This window comes from Vulpes lagopus, chromosome 7 (assembly GCF_018345385.1).
Source record: "Vulpes lagopus strain Blue_001 chromosome 7, ASM1834538v1, whole genome shotgun sequence".
In the NCBI taxonomy this organism is placed as follows: domain Eukaryota; kingdom Metazoa; phylum Chordata; class Mammalia; order Carnivora; family Canidae; genus Vulpes; species Vulpes lagopus.
The window spans coordinates 18,751,189-18,770,540 of record NC_054830.1 but is presented as its reverse complement, the minus strand read 5'-3'; the positions used below and the strand labels follow the sequence as shown (position 1 = coordinate 18,770,540).

At 50.1% G+C, this 19,352-nt stretch overlaps 1 protein-coding gene across 1 annotated transcript; it reads left to right on the top strand.

The window, feature by feature from the left end:
* Window positions 1-2,433: 2,433 nt before the first annotated feature.
* On the top strand, window positions 2,434-16,768 carry MON1A (MON1 homolog A, secretory trafficking associated). The gene is made up of 6 exons (XM_041764487.1): window positions 2,434-2,695; window positions 12,281-12,420; window positions 13,704-14,189; window positions 14,767-15,532; window positions 16,234-16,381; window positions 16,481-16,768. Exons 2-6 carry the CDS (start codon window positions 12,294-12,296, stop codon window positions 16,619-16,621), a joined length of 1,668 nt encoding a protein of 555 aa, XP_041620421.1. The 5' UTR covers window positions 2,434-2,695; window positions 12,281-12,293; the 3' UTR covers window positions 16,622-16,768.
* Window positions 16,769-19,352: the final 2,584 nt, after the last annotated feature.

Sequence of the window (19,352 nt, the reverse complement as noted above, 5' to 3'; positions counted from 1 at the left end):
TTATGTGCAAGGGGAGCACCTGGGTGGCATGGTCGGTTGGGCATCTGACTCTTGGTTTCAACTCAGGTCCTGATCTTAGGTTTGTGAGATTGAGCCCCATATCAGGTTCCAGCTAAGACTCCCACTCCCTCTGCCCCTACCTTCTGCAAATAAATAGATCTTGGGCAGCCCGGGTGGCTCAGAGGTTTAGCACCACCTTCAGCCCAGGGTGTGGTCCTGAAGACCCGGGATGGAATCCCATGTCGGGCTCCCTGCATGGAGCCTGCTTCTCCCTCTGCCTGCTTCTCCCTCTGCCTGTGTCTCTGCCTCTCTCTGTGTCTCTCATGAATAAATAAAATCTTTAAAAAAATAGATCTTATAAAAAAAATTTTGTGCAAGGCTTTCAGCCCTATGCAAAGTCATCTCCAGTAAAAGGCCACAGCTTTGTCACCATTTCAGTCATTTCAGTGGTATGGAGATAGGTTCCAAATGGCAAACTGAGATCATGAGAGAAGCTCAGGGGCAGAACTTTCCCAATTCTAGTGTAGGGCTGAGATGGAGACAGGACACTACATGGGTGCTTGAAGCAGCAGGGACAATCAAAGAAGTGATTTCAGCCTTTTTCCTTCATCCTAGAACTGTTTGGGGGAATTAACCAGAAGACTATAGAGTCTTCAGAGATTTCATTTCCCTTTCTTTCTTTCTTTCTTTCTTTCTTTCTTTCTTTCTTTCTTTCTTTCTTTCTTTTTTCTTTCTTTCCTTCTTCTTTCTTTCTTAAGATTTTATTTATTCATGAGAGACACAGAGAGAGAGGCAGAGACACAGGCAGAGGGAGAAGCAGGCTCCATGCAGGGAGCCTGACGTGGGACTCAATTCCCAGTCTCCAGGATCACACCCTGGGCCGAAGGCAGTACTAAACCGCTGAGCCACTGGGGCTGCCCAAGATTTCATTTCTTCAGAGAAAACATGAGCAGTTTTCATTTTCCTCTAATTTTACTTTTTTTTTTTTTTTTTAAAGATTGAGAGACACAGAGAGAGGCAGAGACATAGGCAGAGGGAACAGCAGGCTCCATCCAGGGAGCCCAATGTGGGACTCAATCCTGGGACTCCAGGATCATGCACTGAGCTGAAGTCAGATGCTCAACCGCTGAGCCACCCCGACGTCCCTCTAATTTTACTTATTTTTTTTTTAAGATTTTATTTATTTACTCATGAGAGACACACACAGAGAAAGGTAGAGACATAGGCAGAGGGAGAAGCAGGCTACCCGCAAGGAGCTCCATGCGGGAGTGGATCTGGGATACTGGGATCAGGACCCCAGCCCACAGCAGATGGTCAACGGCTGAGCCATCCAGGCATCCCAAATTTTACTTTTTTAAATTGTTCTTCAAAAATAGAATTGGGAAAGTCTTATGTTTTCCTGTTGTTGGAATTGCTTTGTTTCTAGGAAATTACAAATGCCCAAAGCAATGGTTCCTTGCCCTGGCACGTCACCTGGGAAGCTTTTTTTTTTTTTTTAAGATTTTATTTATTTATTCATGAGAGAGGCAGAGACACAGGCAGAGGAAGAAGCAGGCTCCATGCAGGGAGCCCGACGCGGAACTCGATCCCGGGACTTGATCCTGAGACTCCAGGACCACACCCTGGGCCCAAGGCAGCGCCAAACCACTGAGCCACCCAGGGATGCCCGTCCTGGGAAGCTTTTAAATAGATACTGATGCCTGGGTCCCATCCCCGTTCAATTAAATCGAAATGTCTAGAAATGATCAAAATCTCTAGGCATAGTGATTTTTTAAATTTCCCCGGGTCATTTCACGTGCAAAGTTGAGAACTGTTTCATGTTATTTATTTTTTTAATATTTTATTTATTTGTCCATGAGAGATACAGAGAGAGAGAGAGAAGCAGAGGGAGAAGCAGGCTCCATGCCGGGAGCCTGACGTGGGACTCGATCCCAAGTCTCCAGGATCAGGCCCTGGGCTGAGGGCGGCGCTGAACCACTGAGCCACCCGGGCTTCCCGAGAACTGTTTTAGAACCTCATCCTGATATATTAAAACATGGCTAAAAGGATGATTTTAGCAACAATTGATGTGTTTACCTGCTTTACATCCAGTGTAGCTGGATCCACTAAGGACATTTATCCAGCCTCTAAACTTGTAATGCCCTACATGGTCAATAGAGGAAACAACCCCAACGTCTCCTTCTCTCCCGTGAAATAAACCTTTAGTTGGCGGGGCCGGAGGGGCTTGGAAGTCTGGGCCTGCCGCCCACCCTGGCCCCGGTTCCCGGGACGCCCTTGGTGCAGGACCCCACGTAAAGGCGGTGCAGCCAGAGGCAAATCCTGACCCTGGTCAGGCCCCGCCCCCGACTTTGCCAGGATCGCGCGCCCCGCCCCGCCCCGCCCCAGAGTGCCGCAGGCCGCCGCGAGCGCCGGACTACATTTCCCACAATGCACCTCGGGGCGGGCAGGGCTGGGCCGAGAGGCTGGAGCCAGGCCTCCGCCACGAGAGGCCGGCGAGGGCTGTCTTCCTGGGCCGGCCGACCCGGCGAGGGGCGGTGGGAGGGGGCGGTGGCCATGTCTGAGTCCGCAGGGGGCCGTGGCCCCGCGAACCTGCGTTCTCCGTCCAGGTCCGGCCGGGCACCGGTGCTTTCCCGGGGGTCCGGCAGAGTGCAGTGACCGCCAATCTCTGTGCGTCCAGGGCCCCCCAGAGAAACAGGTGAGTACGATTGCCAATCCACGTGGCCTGGAGGTACCGAGAGACGGAGAGCTGTCATCTCTGGGCGAGGGGCTCGAAGACAGGGCTCCCCTGCTGCCCACGCTGCTATTTGCGGTAGGAGGTCTCAGTCTCTTTGGGGTGCCTTAGCCAGTTGGCCCCCAAGTAGAGAATACAAAAGGCGAGGACCGGAACCCTTTCTTTGGCTGGGAGGGCAAAGCCCTGCAGGCATCAGTAGCCAGATAGGACCGGCCCCCAAGGCACCCACATTTCCCCCGGTAAAGTCCTCTCTAAGATCAACAGAGGTGACTGTGGGGTAAACCAGGGAGCTCCGGGAAGTGTCCTGGGGCTTTGGACTTTGCTCTCAGGGTGCCCTGGCTCAGATAACGCATCTGACCCTTGTACTGGGTGAGCCACCGTTTCTGGGTTCCAGTTTGCTGGGGGAGGGTGAGCAGTCTTTGTCAGAGAGGGGAGTGGCCACCAACAGTGACAAGTACCAGGCCATGCTCTCAGCACGGAGTAGGCATCCTGCTGAAACAGCTACAGCAGAGCCTCACTGGGGCCCTGTCTGCCACGAATACATGCATCCTGTCACTACCATCCCATTTGGAGACCACTCCCAAAAGGGTCAAGGAGAAAGAACACTATCTCAGCAGGAAGAGGGAGCAACAGTGGTAGGGAGCCAGTAGGGAGGGGCTCTTGAAAGCTCTACCTGCTCCAGAGTGGGGCACACAAGGATGATTGAGGCCAGTCTGTTTGATGAGGTTGCATGTAGGCCCAGCGGGGTACTTCTAGGGAAAGTAGCAAGCCCTGGGGGCTTCTAGAGAGGCTGCCTGAGAAGAGGCCCCAAGGGCACTTACGGGACTGGGTCCAAGAGACCTCTCTTACTTAACTGCTTCAGGCCTCGCCTCCCAGGAGCTTCAGTCATGCAGGTTATAGCTCCAATAGGGATTGGGGTAGGGTTTGCTGTGAGTCACTCACCCTCTCTGCCTAGTTTCCAGATAAGTGTCCAGAGAACTGTTTGCTTCATCAGGACTTCTGGCTGGATCCCCAAATTAGTCCTGGAGATGCTGAGGTGCTACATGATTTCAGATAGCAGGGGAACAAATGTAAAGGAAGCCATCACTAGCCCCAGCCAGCTGACCCTATCCTCACTCCATGCATGTACCATGCTGGGTACCACTTAGCCATACTGGGCTGTCACCTAAAGCCCACAATGGATCAGTGGGTAGTGGGGCCCGGTATATTGAGTAAGTTGCTGTAGACCTTGTTTGGGTCTTTATTTTTTATTTTTTTTAAAGGTTTTATTTATTTATTCATGACTGATACACAGAGAGGGAGGGAGAGAGGCAGAGACACAGGCTGAGGGAGAAGCAGGCTCCACACAGGGAGCCCGATGTGGGACTTGATCCCGAATCTCCAGGATCTGGCCCTGGGCTGAAGGCAGCGCTAAACCGCTGAGCCACCTGGGCTGCCCTTGTTTGGGTCTTTAAACCAAAGGTGCAAGGCATAGAGCAGGGGCATGTGGTAGACCAAAGAGTTGGGAGAGACTCCCAGCAGCTGCAGCAGAAAAACAATGGTCTGTTCCTGCAACGTCAGGCCAAATGAAGAGCCAGTAAGCCTAGAGGAACTCCCAGTCCTAGGCCCACAGACATCTCTTTGATTGGACATCACAGCCTACTGGCTTCATGAGGTCAGAATCATGTTTTCCCAGGTCATTTCACTCAGGGTGAGCCAACTCTCAAAGGACTGATTTATGTGGCAGAAACCGTTGGATCTGTGTGAAAGTGCAGCTGCATATGGTCTGAATGCTAAGTAAAAATACTCATGGTGTGCTAATGGCAGCCGCTGCATGTACAAGTGCCTACTCTGAGCCAGGTTATCTTATAGGTTATCTCATTTAATCCTCCCACAACCCAGTGAATCAGTACTATCATTATCCCTATTTATAGATAAGAAAACTAAAGACTTATAAAACCAGGGACACCTGGGTGGCTCAGTGGTTGAGTGTCTGGCTTCGGCTCAGGTCATGATCCTGGGGTCCTGGAATCAAGTTCCGCATCAGGTTCCCCACAGGGAGCCTGCTTCTCCCTTTGCCAATGTTTCTGCCTCTCTCTGTGTGTCTCTCATGAATAAATAAATACATAAAAATCTTAAAAAAAAGAAAAAGACTAATAAAACCAAACCAGGTTCATCCAGGTCCCTCTGACTCCAGGGCCATTGTTCTTGAGCACTTGACTACTCCCAAACACAAGTCTTCTCCACAGACCAGTGTCTCTAGAGGCTACATTATAATTGGATGTTCTTTGAGGATCTTTCACCTTTTCCCTTACAAAGTTATTTATCGGGCAAGTGTTAATTAAAGTCTTCCTGTGTGTGGAGTTGACATATTGAAATTTGTGGCAGATCACAGGGTGACCTTCAATGTAGAAAAATGCAGCAGGGCAAAAGGGATGAGAATCAGGGATATTGCAGGAAGGCCTCTCTGATAGGTAACACTTGAGCAACAACCTGAAGGAGGTGAGAGAGTGGGTCATGTCAATATCTAGCCCAAGCAGTGGAATAGGGAAGGTGAGGGGCAGAGGGAAAGGCAGGAAGACATGGTCCAAGCAGAAAGCTCAGCAAGGGCAAGTGAAGAAGTGCTCAGGATTTACATTTATATTATCTCAAAGGAAAGCCATGAGATCAGTGTGGCTGGGCTAAAGTAAAGCTAGTGGGGGAAGGGATAGGAGATGAGGTCGAAGTAATGGGGGGGTAGATAGAGTGGCGCCTTGTACACTGCTGTGAGGAAATTGGCTTCTCATTGAATGAGTGGGAACCATTATAAAGTTGTGAGCAGGGGAGTTACATGACCTGACTTCTTTTTCAAGAGGATCACTTTGAGTGCTATGCGAGGGATAGACTGTGCAGGGACAAAGGCAGAAGTGGGGAGACTGGTTAAAAGACAGGTACGATACTCCTAGAGAGAGAACGGGTAGCCTGGACCAATGTGGTAGTGGTGGCCGTGATGAGCAGTGGTCAGATTCTGGACATGGGCATTTCCCATTTAACATCAGTCATCTACAAAAGTTGGGCATTATGTCTAGCATCACTAACTTAGTATCTGTTTCCCCTTTTAAATGGGGAAAAGTATAATGCTTCCCTCAGTAACCCAAATCTCAAATTTTCTAAAATAGTACTAAATCACAGGAAAAATATATACCTAATATATGCCTAGTAAGGTATAGGGTTAGGATATAAAATGCTTAAAAAATTTCTTCCTAATCACCAAATAGTATTTGCTGCTTTGCTGCAGTATCATGGCTTCTTTCAGTACCTGCAACAGCCACAATGCAAGTAAGCCCCTTTTGTTGCCACTCAGTGATGTTCTATCTGATTTGGAATGTAATTTGAGGCTTTACATGCACATTGCTTTGTTTAAAATGGTTTGATGTTGTAAATATGCATTTTTTTCTCCTTAAACATAAGCTGAATCAAATACAAGTTTGTTGTATTAGCTATTGCTGTGTAACAAATTACCCCAAAACTTAGCAGCTTAACACAACAATAAATATTTATTATCTCATGCAATTCTTAGGAGAATTTGGGAAGATTTGGGGAGCAGCTTAGCTGGATGATTCAGGCTCAGGTTCTCTCATGACGTTCCAGTCACCTGAAGGCTTGACTGGGGCTAGATGATTTGCTTCCAGGATTGCTCATTCACATGACTGGCACATTTGATACTGGCTCTTTGCAGGTCGCAGTTTCTTGTCATGAGGTTCTCTTTGTAGGGCTGCTCAAGTGTCCTCACAACATGGCTAATGGTTCCACAGGGAGAGAGTGATCCAAGAGAGAAATGCAGCAGCCACAATATCTTTTATGTGATATTGTGATTACCTAGCCCCAGAAATCACACATTGTCATTTTCACATTATCCTGTTAGTTACGTAGATGAGCCCTGCTCAGTGTGGGAGGGGAGTACACAAAGGCATGAATTCCAGGAGTTGAGGATCACTGGGGACCATCTTGAAGGCTGGCTACCACAGTTGGATATTAAATACTAAAAGGAATTCTGTGGGGAAAATATTAACAAGAGAGACATTTTACTGGGTGCACCTGTATTCTGAAGTACAGGTGACAGGATTTGCTAATGGTTTGGTATATGAGGTATAAAGAAAAGAGATGACTCCAAAATTTTTTTTGCTGAATAACTGAAAGGATGACATTGTCTTTCACTGAGATGAAGAAAACTCTGGGAGGAATAAGTTTCTAAGAAAAGGATCAGGAACTCAGTTTTGGACATATAACTTTGAAATACTGTAAGACATTCAAGGGCATACATCAAGTAGATGGTTAAATGTGTGTGCCTCTAGAAGTCAGAAGAGGGATCAGCATTGGAAATAAAAATTGGAATCATTAATGTATCAATGGGATTTCAAATCATGAGACTGAATAAGGCTACCAGTGATTGAATGAACACAGAAAAGGGATCTAAGGACTGAAACCTGGGTCTCCTAACTGTGAGAATAACTGCAAAAAGGACTTAGAAGAAATGGTCCATGAGGTAGGAGGGGAATCATGGAAGGAGAGTGGTTGGTGTACCAGGAGCCAAGAAGAAAAAAATATTTCAAAAGAGAGGAAACAATCAACTGTATCCATTGTCGCCGAGTGAAGCGAGAGGATCCTGAGGTTAACTGACAGCCTTGATGGGAGTGGTGTTACTACAGTAATGGAGACATAAGTCTAGTTGGAATGGCTTCAAGAGTGAGCAGGAGACATGGAGAGGCTGTGGCAGATGTACTTCTTGATTACCAAATATCCATGGCTCCCCATGTTTCTCAGTTCCTCTAGCTATGGGACTAGTCCTGGCCAATTTGGGCTTTGAAGTATTCAACAGCTGATACATGACCTTCCAGCCCCGTCTTCCACGTATTCCAGTGGCAGAGCTAGGAGATGCAAGTAACTTGGATTCCTGAACCACAGCTTGGAAGGGAGCTAAATTATGACCAGACCCATGCTAGATTTTGTGTGAGCAAAAAATAAGCCTTCATGTGTAAAGCCTCTACCACTTTGGCATTCATTTTTATACAGCATAACTTAGCCTATATAATTAAACTTCAAGTATTATTTACTCTTTCGAGGTTGATTGGTTGGTTTTATAAAAGGCAACAACAAAAAATGAGGTGGAACCTAGAGGGGAATGTAGAGTTAAGGGGAGGTTTGTTTTAACTTTTTTTTTTTTTTTAAGATTTTTGTTTATTTGGCAGAGGAGAGCCAGCACAAGCAGGGGGAGCAGCAGGCAGAGGGAGAAGGAGAAGCAGGCTCCCCGGGGAGCAGGGAGTTTGATGCGGGGCTCGATCCCAGGACCCTAGGATCATGACCCAAGCCGAAGGCAGACACTCAACCAACTGAGCCACCCAGGTGCCCTTTGTTTTACCTTTTTAATTGAAATAAGACAGACTGGGCAGCCTGGGTGGCTCAATGGTTGAGCGTCTGCCTTCAGCCCAGGGCATGATCCTGGGGACTCGGGATCGAGTCCCACACCGGGCTCCCTGCATGGAGCCTGCTTCTCCCTCTGCCTGTGTCTCTGCCTTTCTCTGTGTGTGTCTTTCATGAATGAATAAATAAAATTAAAAAAAAAAGAAATAAGACATAGTGTTCACAAATCATAAGTACAGCTCAGTGAATTATAATGGAGCAAACACACCTAAAGGAAGGTGTTTTGAAAATGGATGAAGCATCAGCATATTGGTGATATGATGGGGGGGGGGACAATGATCTGGGAAAAAGGGACAGCTGTGGAAGCCATGCACTTGTGCTTGCATGGGCAAGAGGGACAGGAGTGGAAGAGTTTGCCCCAATGGAGCATCGACAGCTCATCTTCAGTGAGAAGGAAGGCAGAGTCTGGCAGGTGAGGTGAGGTCATGGTAGGAAACTTGGAAATTCTCTTTTGCTGACTTCTGTATCCTCAGTGGTATCACGGATAGTGCTGAGTGAGTGGGGGAGAAGCAGATGAAGGAAGTTTGAGAAGAGAGAAGGTGAGAACTTACTGACTAGAAAGTGGGAAAGTGAGTCGACACAGAAATGTGGTAATTTAAAGCAATGGTTCTGGACCTTCTTCCTGGAAGTAAGCACGTAGCAATCCAGGTTTCCTTTTTTTTTTTTTTTTTTTTTTTTTTTTTTTAGTTAAAGCTTTTATTTACTTATTCATGAGAGACAAAGAGAGAGAGGCAGAGACATAGGCAGAGAAAGAAGCAGGTTCCACGCAGAGAGCCTAATGTGGGACTCGATCCTGGAACCCCAGGATCATGCCCTGGTCCGAAGGCAGGGGCTCAACCGCTGAGCCACCCAGGCATCCTGCAATCCAGGTTTCCATCAAGGGAGCCAGATCCAGAAGCCCTGGCCACAAACAACACTGGACTGTCAGTAGCAGCTTGCCCTCTGTCTGGTCATGGTCTCTCTGGAGTCACACTCTCTTCCCATAGCAGTGCAGGCCCCAATCTGGCTTTCAGGTTAGCTTGTGAAATAATGGTCTACAAGGTTCTCATGTGGCCTGTATCTTCTTGCTGAAGACCTAGGCATGCCATACTTATTGTGGCACCCACTGCCCTGGCCTCTGTGGTGTTATAATGGTTGTTTTGGCCTCTTTGGTCTCCATCTCTGTCTCTGAGCAGACCTTTCTTGAACAGGTTGCTGTTGAGGGCAAGTAGCCTCATAGTTACTCTGGCCCATTGTCAGACAAAGTAGCCCAAGGTGGTCCTCTGGGCTCTAACTCATGCCAGGAACCATCACTCTTGATTGTCCTGATGGGTGGGATAAGTGGCCTAGAAAATCCCCAAAGGTGGCTGTTCTCCCAAATGACCTTCCTTTGGTCCTGCTCTGTGTAGGATGGTGCTGTCGGCCAGTGGTGCCCAGCCTTCACTTGTTCTGTGATGCTCAAGGTTCAGTGCAGGAATGGCCACCAGGCCTCCCTGTCTGTTTTGCACATTGAGCTTCTGCAAAAGACTCATTTGAAGAAAGGATTCCATAGCTTACAACAAAGATGACAAAAAGAAGAAGAAGGGAAAAAAAGAGCTTGAAAGTCAGGTCTTTGGATACATACAGGAGCTCCCTGATGGGAACTCTGGTGTGATGGAGTGGGAGGTCTGAGAGAGTGTTCGTGGATACAGACAATCTGAGACAACAACCTGCGGTCACTGTCTCTTTGAGATCACATTCTTCATGAATGTTTTTGAGTACCTATTTCATGCCAGGCTCAGGGAGGAGTCATTTGCTCAAGGTTGCAGTATGTAGGAAACAAGGCCTCAGTTATTCCCTATGACTCTGCCCTAGAGGAGACAGGGGCAGGGTCACTGACACCAGTCCCTCCCAGGCCCCTGGCCTGCTGCATGACCTCTTCATGAGTCTGACTGGTCTTTGCTGCCCTTCTAGCCTATCCATCCAGATTTCTCTTCACGAAAGGGTCAATGCATCAGATGGAACTCCTTCCCTAGGAATGTATATTGCCTACCAAATGAGGATCCTTCAGCTTGCCATTCAGGGGCCCTAGGGGTGACTCCAAGTAAGCCATACAAGCCAACAGCCATATTTCGTTATCCCTGCCACCCACTCATAGCCACCTTCACCAGGCCCTGAGGCTACAGAACTGGGAGATCAAGCTGTCTGTCCTGGGCATCAGATGGGCCCTGAGAACTGTTATGTCCAAAGTTGTTTGTAACTTGTAAGGCAAGCCTTGGTGCCAAATTCAGAAAGTACAAAAGTGTATTCAGAAAAAAGCAAGCCTAAGACGCCTGGGTGGCTTGGCAGTTTGTCACCTGCCTTCAGTTCAGGGCGTGATCCTGGAGACCAGGATCAAGTCCTGCATTGGGCTCCCTGAATGGAGCCTGCTTATCTCTCTCTGCTTGTGTCTCTGCCTCTATCTGTGTGTTTCTCATGAATAAATAAATAGGGATCCCTGGGTGGCGCAGTCGTTTAGCGCCTGCCTTTGGCCCAGGGCGCGATCCTGGAGACCCGGGATCAAATCCCACTTCGGGCTCCCGGTGCATGGAGCCTGCTTCTCCCTCTGCCTGTGTCTCTGCCTCTCTCTCTCTCTCTCTCTCTCTGTGTCTCTCATGAATGAATAAATTAAGTCTTTAAAAAAAATTAATGGGGAAATGTTCATGGTAGGCTGTGCAGTGAAAGACACCAGGATACAGAATTGTTTCAAGTCCCAGCTCCAGTACTCCCTCCCTGTTGTGACATTGGGCAAGACATTTAAAACTCTCAGCCTCGGGATCCCTGGGTGGCGCAGCGGTTTAGCGCCTGCCTTTGGCCCAGGGCGCAATCCTGGAGACCCGGTATCAAATCCCACGTCGGGCTCCCGTTGCATGGAGCCTGCTTCTCCCTCTGCCTGTGTCTCTGCCTCTCTCTCTCTCTCTCTCTCTCTCTCTGTGACTATCATAAATAAATGAAAATTTAAAAAAAAAAACTCTCAGCCTCAGTCCTTTTATCTATAAAGCTAACCTGAGACAGGACACCTGCCAGAGTAGAGTGATTAGGCTTTGATACTGTCCATTGAACCTCTTAGCTCACACTTCCTTGGTGCTCAATTAGTGTTAGCTGCTGTTAACAGTTTGTAAAAAAAATAAAACTATTTATCTTCTATGTACGTTTTTTAATAAATGGAAGGAAATACACCAAAATGTAAAGAGTGAAAGATCCTGAATGGCAGGAGAATGGCGACATTTCTTTCCTTTTTTTTTTTTTTTTTTAAGATTTTATTTATTGATTGATGAACAACACGGAGAGAGAGAGGTAGAGACATAAGCAGAGGGAGAAGCAGGCTCCATGCAGGAAGGCTGATGTGGGACTAGATCCCAGGACTCTGGGATCATGCCCTGAGCCAAAGGCAGATGCTCAACCGCTGAGCCTCTCAGGTGCCCCATTGACATTTCTTTCTTTAGACTTTGTTGTATTTTCCAAGTTTTCTGTAATGAATAGGTAGATGAATTCTTCCTTTTCTTTCTTTCTTTTTTTTTTTTTTATTCATGACAGAGAGAGAGAGGCAGAGACATAGGCAGAAGACATAGGCAGAAGACATAGGCAGAGGGAGAAGCAGGCTCCATCCAGGGAGCCCGACGCGGGACTCGATCCCGAGACTCCAAGATCACACCCTGGGCGGAAGGCAGGCGCTAAACCGCTGCGCCACCCAGGTGTCCCAATTCTTCCTTTTCTATTTAGAAAAAGAGCAACTTTTTTTTTTTTTTAAGATTTTATTCATTTATTTGACAGAACAACAGAGAAAAAGAGTGCTTGTGCACAAGGGGGAGCAGCAGAGGGAGAGAGAAGCAGACCTCCCACTGAGCAAGGAGCCCAACGTGGGGCTTGATCCCAGGACCCTGGAATCATGATCCGAGCCAAAGGCAGACACTTAACCAACTGAGCCACCCAGGCGCCCCCATACTTCGTTTTTTAGAGGGGACTACTCAGAACCCATTCCCCAAGGAGTTTGAGCTAGTTGGGTCCTGATGAAGGATGCTTTCCTGTACTTACCACTGTTAATTATGCCGGTGACCCCTGCCACCAGCACCTTTCCCCTTACCCTTGATGATGCCTTTGTTTATCCCACAGGAGAGCCCAAAGGATGGCTGCTGACATGCAGAGGAAGAGAAGCAGCGAATACCCTGATGGCACATTGGCTCCTTCTGATGGGCAGAGTATGGAGAGAGCTGAGAGCCCCACACCAGGACTGGCTCAGGGAATGGAGCCAGGTATGGGCAGGGTGTGCAGCTCCAGGAAGCTGACGGCGGCAGCCTCCCAGGCAACTGGGATTCCCAACCAGTCTTTCACTCCCGCTCATTCACAAATTTGTCAGGTCACTCCTGGGCTGTTTGTCAGGTGCAGGGGGATACTGCAGGGAACTGGACACAGTCCACCTGTGTCCAGCCTTCCTCTCCACCTCATGTTGGGCTACTCACCCTGTGTTGTCTGGCTGCCAGCATGGGTTCTCCTCCTATTCCCTGGGTCTATGGTGTACCTTCCTGGCTCCTTCTCCCTCCCTCAGCTCTCAGCTTAAATGTCACCTCCTCACAAGATAGGCCTGCCTGCTCTGACAATGCTTTCTACAGGATACTCATTATTTTGTAATTTTTTAATATATGTATTGCACATCTCTAGTCCACAAGATTGTGAGCTCTTTGAGCACAGAGTGGTTGTATCCCTAGGACCTAGTACAGTATGGAACTCATCATAGAGACTCAAAATACACCTGTTGAATTACTCTGTCAAAAAAAAAAAAATCAGCAAAGAAAGACTGACATGGTCCCTGCCTTAGGGGAGCCACAGGCTAGTGAGGTCATAACATTGGAGTAGGTTAGGAACTATGGCCTGAGCAGGGTCAGGGAGACTTCTCGCAGGGAGAGTCACTGAACACAGAAGTATTCCAGGCACAGGGTGAGGTGCTGGGCACACAGCAGTGAATAACCAGGTTCCTGCCCCTCTGGAGGAACCCCTCTGTGGTTGAGAAGAAGGATAATAACTGACAAGTGGCACAAGAGAAATCAAGGAGGGAGATGTGATAGAGTACCTGGGCTTGGAGGTCAGGTGAGGAGGTAGCTAACATCTTTGCTGAGAGCTGAAGTGTGACAAGGAGCCGGCCCCATGAGGAGGTGGGAGTGCCTTCCAGGCAGAGGAAACAGCAGGTGCAGAGGCCCTGAGGTGATGGGGGCATGTTGAGGATGTCCAAAGAGCAGGGGGATGAAGGTCAGTGTGACTGGAATGGATAAGGACTGTGAGATGAGAATGAGAGCAGCAAGCAGATACCAGCCGCCCTCACAACCATGAGGGGTTTGGGTCTTATTCCCAGTGTGATGGGAGGAATCTGGTGGGCTCTAAGTTGCAAGGAGGCATAACTCCTAGCAGGCAGTAGTAGGAGGTAACAGTGGCTTTTCTTGCCAGGACAGGCATTAAGGTTAGAGTGCCATTTTGGATACCTTGCTGGTAAGGTGATCTGCCAGCGACTACTGCTCTAAGCACCAGTGCTTTTGGCCGCCAGGTGCCGGGCAGGAGGGTGCCATGTTCGTCCATGCCCGTTCCTACGAAGACCTGACAGAATCGGAGGATGGGGCAGCTTCTGGAGACAGCCCCAAGGAGGGTGCTGGGGGTCCCCCACCATTGCCTGCAGACATGCGCCAGATCAGCCAGGACTTCAGTGAGCTGAGCACCCAGCTGACAGGTGTGGCCCGAGACCTGCAGGAGGAGATGCTGCCAGGAAGCTCTGAGGACTGGCCAGAGTCTTCAGGGGCAGCTGGGCAGCCAGCCACAGAACCCCCCAGGGAGGGGACAGGCGAGGGGGATGAGGAGGAGGCTGCTGAGGCATGGCGACTGCACCAGAAGCATGTCTTTGTGCTGAGCGAGGCGGGGAAGCCTGTGTACTCCCGCTATGGGTCAGAGGAGGCACTTTCCAGCACCATGGGTGTCATGGTGGCCCTGGTGTCCTTCCTGGAGGCAGACAAGAATGCCATTCGTTCTATCCATGCAGGTGAGCCACCTGGAAAGGGGGTTAGGGAGGGCTCCCCTGGCCAGGGTTAATTCATAGCAGGTTTTGGAGCCCCTGGGTATAGAGGGCTGGGATGTGCTATGTGACCGAGGGCAGTCCCTCCACCTCATTAAGCTTTGATATTGTCTTCTGAACATGGATAGCAACAGACTGCCTTATAGGGCTATTGTATGGGCCAAGTGGCTCTGACATGGGCTTTGCCCTTGGAGAGAACCAGAAGTCTGAGGAGGTGACCAAAAAGTCCCAGGTTCTGGGCCCCACCCAGCTTGCCATTTAACACAAGAATGTTTTTCTGAAGTGCTCACTGCATTTTGGCTGGTGCCAGTCTGTGAATCAAGTGGCAGGGATAGACCTGGAGTCCTCAAGGAAAGGGGACCTTGGGCTCCTGTTTTTATCTTCATCATCCTTAAGTCCCTACTGTGTGCAGAGTTCTGAGGGAGGGTGGAGAGGATGTAGAAGGCAACAAACTGCATAGGAAGCCAGGGCTCCGAGGGAGCTGGGCAAGGCCAATCCCGGGAGGCTTCCCGGAGAAGCTGACGCCTCCTCCCTCCACCTTCAGATGGCTACAAGGTAGTATTCGTGCGCCGGAGCCCACTGGTGCTGGTGGCAGTGGCGCGCACAAGGCAGTCGGCGCAGGAACTGGCGCAGGAGCTGCTCTACATCTACTACCAGATCCTGAGCCTTCTTACGGGCGCGCAGCTGAGCCACATCTTCCAGCAGAAGCAGAACTACGACCTGCGGCGCCTGCTCTCGGGCTCGGAGCGCATCACCGACAACCTGCTGCAGCTCATGGCGCGAGACCCCAGCTTCCTCATGGGGGCGGCGCGGTGCCTGCCCCTGGCGGCGGCGGTGCGCGACGCGGTGAGTGCCAGCCTGCAGCAGGCGCGTGCGCGCAGCCTTGTCTTCTCCATCCTGTTGGCGCGCAACCAGCTCGTGGCGCTAGTGCGCCGCAAGGACCAATTCCTGCACCCCATCGACCTGCACCTGCTTTTCAACCTCATAAGTTCCTCCTCGTCCTTCCGTGAGGGCGAGGCCTGGACGCCCGTGTGCCTGCCCAAATTTAATGCAGCCGGCTTCTTCCACGCACACATCTCTTACCTGGAGCCTGACACCGATCTCTGCCTGCTGCTCGTCTCCACTGACCGCGAGGACTTCTTTGCAGTCTCTGACTGCCGCCGCCGCTTTCAGGAGCGCCTGCGGAAGCGCGGAGCCCACCTGGCGCTACGGGAGGCACTGCGCACACCCTACTACAGTGTTGCTCAAGTGGGCATCCCTGACCTACGCCACTTCCTCTATAAGTCAAAGAGCTCAGGACTCTTCACCAGGTGAGGGAGGGCCTTGGGGACACTGCTTGAGGAAGATAGGGGCGCAGTGGGATCTAGGGGAGGATTGGTCCTGAGTCCTGATGCAATCCTGAAGCTGAGAACCCCTCTGGGAATGACTGATATGTTGGGTCTGTTTCACTCTGACATCAGGGACCCAGTCTCCCTATCATTCTACTCCCAATGGGCATACACCTTTCCACGTTGTTACCCAGGAAGTCTTGAAATGCCCAATACACCCAGGGAAGGAAGCTGGAACAGAGGTCTCCTGGATCTCCTGCCCTGGAGCAAGTCTGCCTTAGGGATCATTTTGATCCAGTCCAGGATGCAGAACTCCTCTAACAGAGAGGGTGGGGCAGCTTCTATCGTCACATTACCCCTTTTTGAGTTCCCACTTACTTTCCCTCCACTTCAGACCTGTCACTCTGTCTTAGACACTGAAACTTAGATTGGCAGCTCTCCAAGGGAAGATAACCAAAGATGCCATGAACTCAGGGGAGGGAGAAGAACAGGGCTTCAGTCTGTTCTGTGGGCCCAGCCCTGTCCTGGAGTCTTCTGTGGTAGGTAGACATTGCCTTGTCCTGGGAGATCATTTGGAGGGTAGGACTCATGGCAGAGTCTCCCTGGCTAGGCATAGTTATTTCTGGATCACCAGAGAAGGCAATGGAAGTCATTTCTTTGCGAACCCACTCCCCTATCTCCAGCCCTGAGATTGAGGCCCCGTACACGAGTGAAGAGGAGCAGGAGCGGCTGCTGGGCCTCTACCAGTACCTGCACAGCCGAGCCCACAATGCCTCCCGCCCACTCAAGACCATCTACTACACAGGCCCCAATGAGAACCTCCTGGCCTGGGTAAGGTGGCCCTGGGACGGGCTGGGCTTCATCAGGATCCTGGGTAGGGGGCCTGAGGGATATTTAACCTCGATGACTACCCTGTGCCCCCTCCTCCAGGTAACAGGTGCCTTTGAGCTCTACATGTGCTACAGCCCCCTGGGGACCAAGGCATCGGCCGTCAGTGCCATCCATAAGCTGATGCGCTGGATCCGCAAAGAAGAAGACCGCCTCTTCATCCTCACGCCCCTCACTTATTGATGGGAAAGTGTGTGGGTTCAGCCCTCTTAGGCACACTGGGCGATGGAAGCCATGGGCACCTCTACATGGGCTGGCCTCTCTTGCCCAGGCGGCAGGCAGGGACTGTGGGTTGGTGTGCGCATTAAAGTGCTTTGGGGAAGACACTCATTGGGCCTTGTCACTGGTCCCTTTACTCACCCTTTCTCATTCACATACAGATACTGAATCCTTCTTAGTCCTTGCCCATGTTTCCTCCTGCACAGGGGCACAGGCACATTCGAGTCCCTCTCCTCCTTAGCATCAGGACACAGGCACTCAGAGTCGAAACTTGGGCTGGGGCTCTTTTCATTCAGCTCAAGTCTTGCCACACATAAAGTGTACTTTAGCACCCCACTGGCCTTGCCCCCACAGCCCCACCTCAACACTCAGCCTGAGCCCCTGGTGCCTCCCCTCTAATTCCTAGGAATCATACACCCTGGTAGCTGTGGCTTTGTTTAATAGGCTGCTATAGTTCAGCAGTAGCTGAGCTGAGTAAGATACAGTCTGAGAGTCTGAGCCTTGGTATAGGTAGGTGGGAGCCCTTGGTGAGGTGGTCTAGTGTTCAGCACAGACAAATTTAGAGTTCAGTCTCTAGAGTTTAAGCCACTGGGGAAATTGTCCCAGCTTGGAGGGCTATCCACCTCAGCATCTGTACTTCCCCAGAGTGGCCCCAGGAGTGAGCTGGAGGGCCTTCAAGAAAACTCAGCTGACCTCTGGGACAGGGGAAAACCCTGCCTAGGAAGGGCAGATGACATAGGCACACTGGGCCCTCTTCAACCACCCTATACTCTCGCATGCCCCAGCCTATGGGAGTCACTGTGGACATCCCTGGAGGCTCAGCAGTGAAGGCCCAGCCACATTCACTCTGTCCCAAGACCTTCTTTGGGCAGAGCCCAAGACAGAGTGCAGAAAGCTTCTACCTTGCTGCTGGCGGGGTAGGGGTGCTTTCCCAGTTCTGCCACAATTTAACCATATCATGGGCTAGGGGAGCAAAAGACTAGGAAATGCTTATGGGAGAAAAGTGTCCACTGAATATGGTCTTCAGACAGTAGAGTAAATCACCCTCTTGCAATCTCTAAAAGATGGGCTAAGATACTCTGCCTCTAAAACCAATTCATGTTCGGAAAAATATTTGTGTGGGTAACATGGACCAAGGGTACACTGGAATGGTTCAATTGCTATCCCAGGAAATGGCAGCATAGTCCCTGCCCTTGGCTGCATCCTGGATCACATTAGAATGGGTTTGGCCATGAGCCATCTTCCCAGACCCCAAAGTTCTTGGGAAACAGTCACAGGCTTGGTGGTGCTGCTCACCCTGCATGTGTGCCCTGGGTCTCTTTTCTGCCTGTTCCTACTTCTGTTTCTCCCCTTGATCCTGGCCAGTGCACCAAATCACTGCCCCTGGGATCAGGGTGCACCATGACTGCTATTGGCATGCTTCTGGTAAGTGATCAACCCCTAAGTGCCCCTTTTGGCTGCTGTCATCCTTGTAGGGCTCTCAGCTTCTCTGTAGTTTAGCACCTATTTTGAGTGGGTGTGGAAAGGGGTGGTCACAATTAGATGAGTGCATGTACCTAGGGCAGGAAGCACCTGAAGTGTGGGGTTCTCAAACTCCAGGTAAAAGTCTGGCAGTAGGGAGCCATTGAATGTTTTAAAGCTGCAGAATGATATGGTCATACTGTGGTTAGAGATATCCCCTGCTAATACTCAGATGATCTCTTTGGGTTGGAGATAAAGGCCAGCACTAGTTCTTTGAAGTAGTGTTTAGAAGGGTGTGAGAACTCACAATGGGAAAAGAGGGCACTCCTTTGAGGTGACAGATGCCAGGGCAGTTGGGCAGATCTTAAGCCAAATATGGGCCAAGGCTTATGAGTTCAGCTTGGGAGAGCACTTATACTTAGCACTGCAAGGCCCCATTAGCAGACTTCCTCCAGATGGTTTACCTGCCCCCTCCTGCAGAGTGAACAGTTGGGGAAGGAGGAAGGAGCACTCCTGTGGATGCTTCTATCAAGGACCAGGGCTGCCCAGGAAAGGATACTGGCCTGGGGGCAGCCAACATCTTGGCCACACGATGGCAGCAAAGAATCAACTGTTGACTGCTATACCCCAACTCACAAGGGTGGGATAGGGTGATCAAGGAGGGCCCTGAAGTCTCCTCCCAACCCACAGAAGTCTCTTGAAATGTCCTGAGGCAAGATGGGGGTCCAAGAAACTATGTCTCAATGCCAGCAAAGAATATTTCATTTCAGTTTTTCCCTGCATGACTCTCTCTCTCTCTCTTTTTTTTTTAAGATTGTATTTATTCATGAGAGACGCAGAGAGAAGCAGAGACATAGGTAGAGGGAGAAACAGGCTCCCCATGGAGAGCCCGATGCAGGACTTGATCCCAGGACCCTGGGATCACGATCTGAGCCGAATCAATAGCTCAATCACTGAGCCACCAAGTGCCCTGCATGACTATCTTTAGACAAGTTGACTGTGGAACACAGGAACTGTGCCATGATTTTTTTGTGGGTATTTATTCATTTCCTGGCCAATTCTGGTTAGAGAAGGGAGTGCCTTTTATGTTGCCTGAGGCTTGGAATCCTCCCAACACTGGGTGTGGCTCCCCACTCCTGTTTCCTCTCTCCACCAGGTACTCACTGAGCTCCAGCCTCGAGGGGAGAAGGGAGTCCAGCACTAGGAATGGGGGAAAGGGGGAGTCAGGTATCCA

Coding starts and splice junctions, on each gene's coding strand:
- MON1A (XM_041764487.1), top strand. CDS start 12,294: ATGGCTGCTGACATGCAGAGGAAGAGAAGCAGCGAATACCCTGATGGC. Junction 14,190..14,766: donor CATTCGTTCTATCCATGCAG/GTGAGCCACCTG, acceptor CTCCACCTTCAG/ATGGCTACAAGGTAGTATTC. Junction 15,533..16,233: donor AGCTCAGGACTCTTCACCAG/GTGAGGGAGGGC, acceptor CCCTATCTCCAG/CCCTGAGATTGAGGCCCCGT.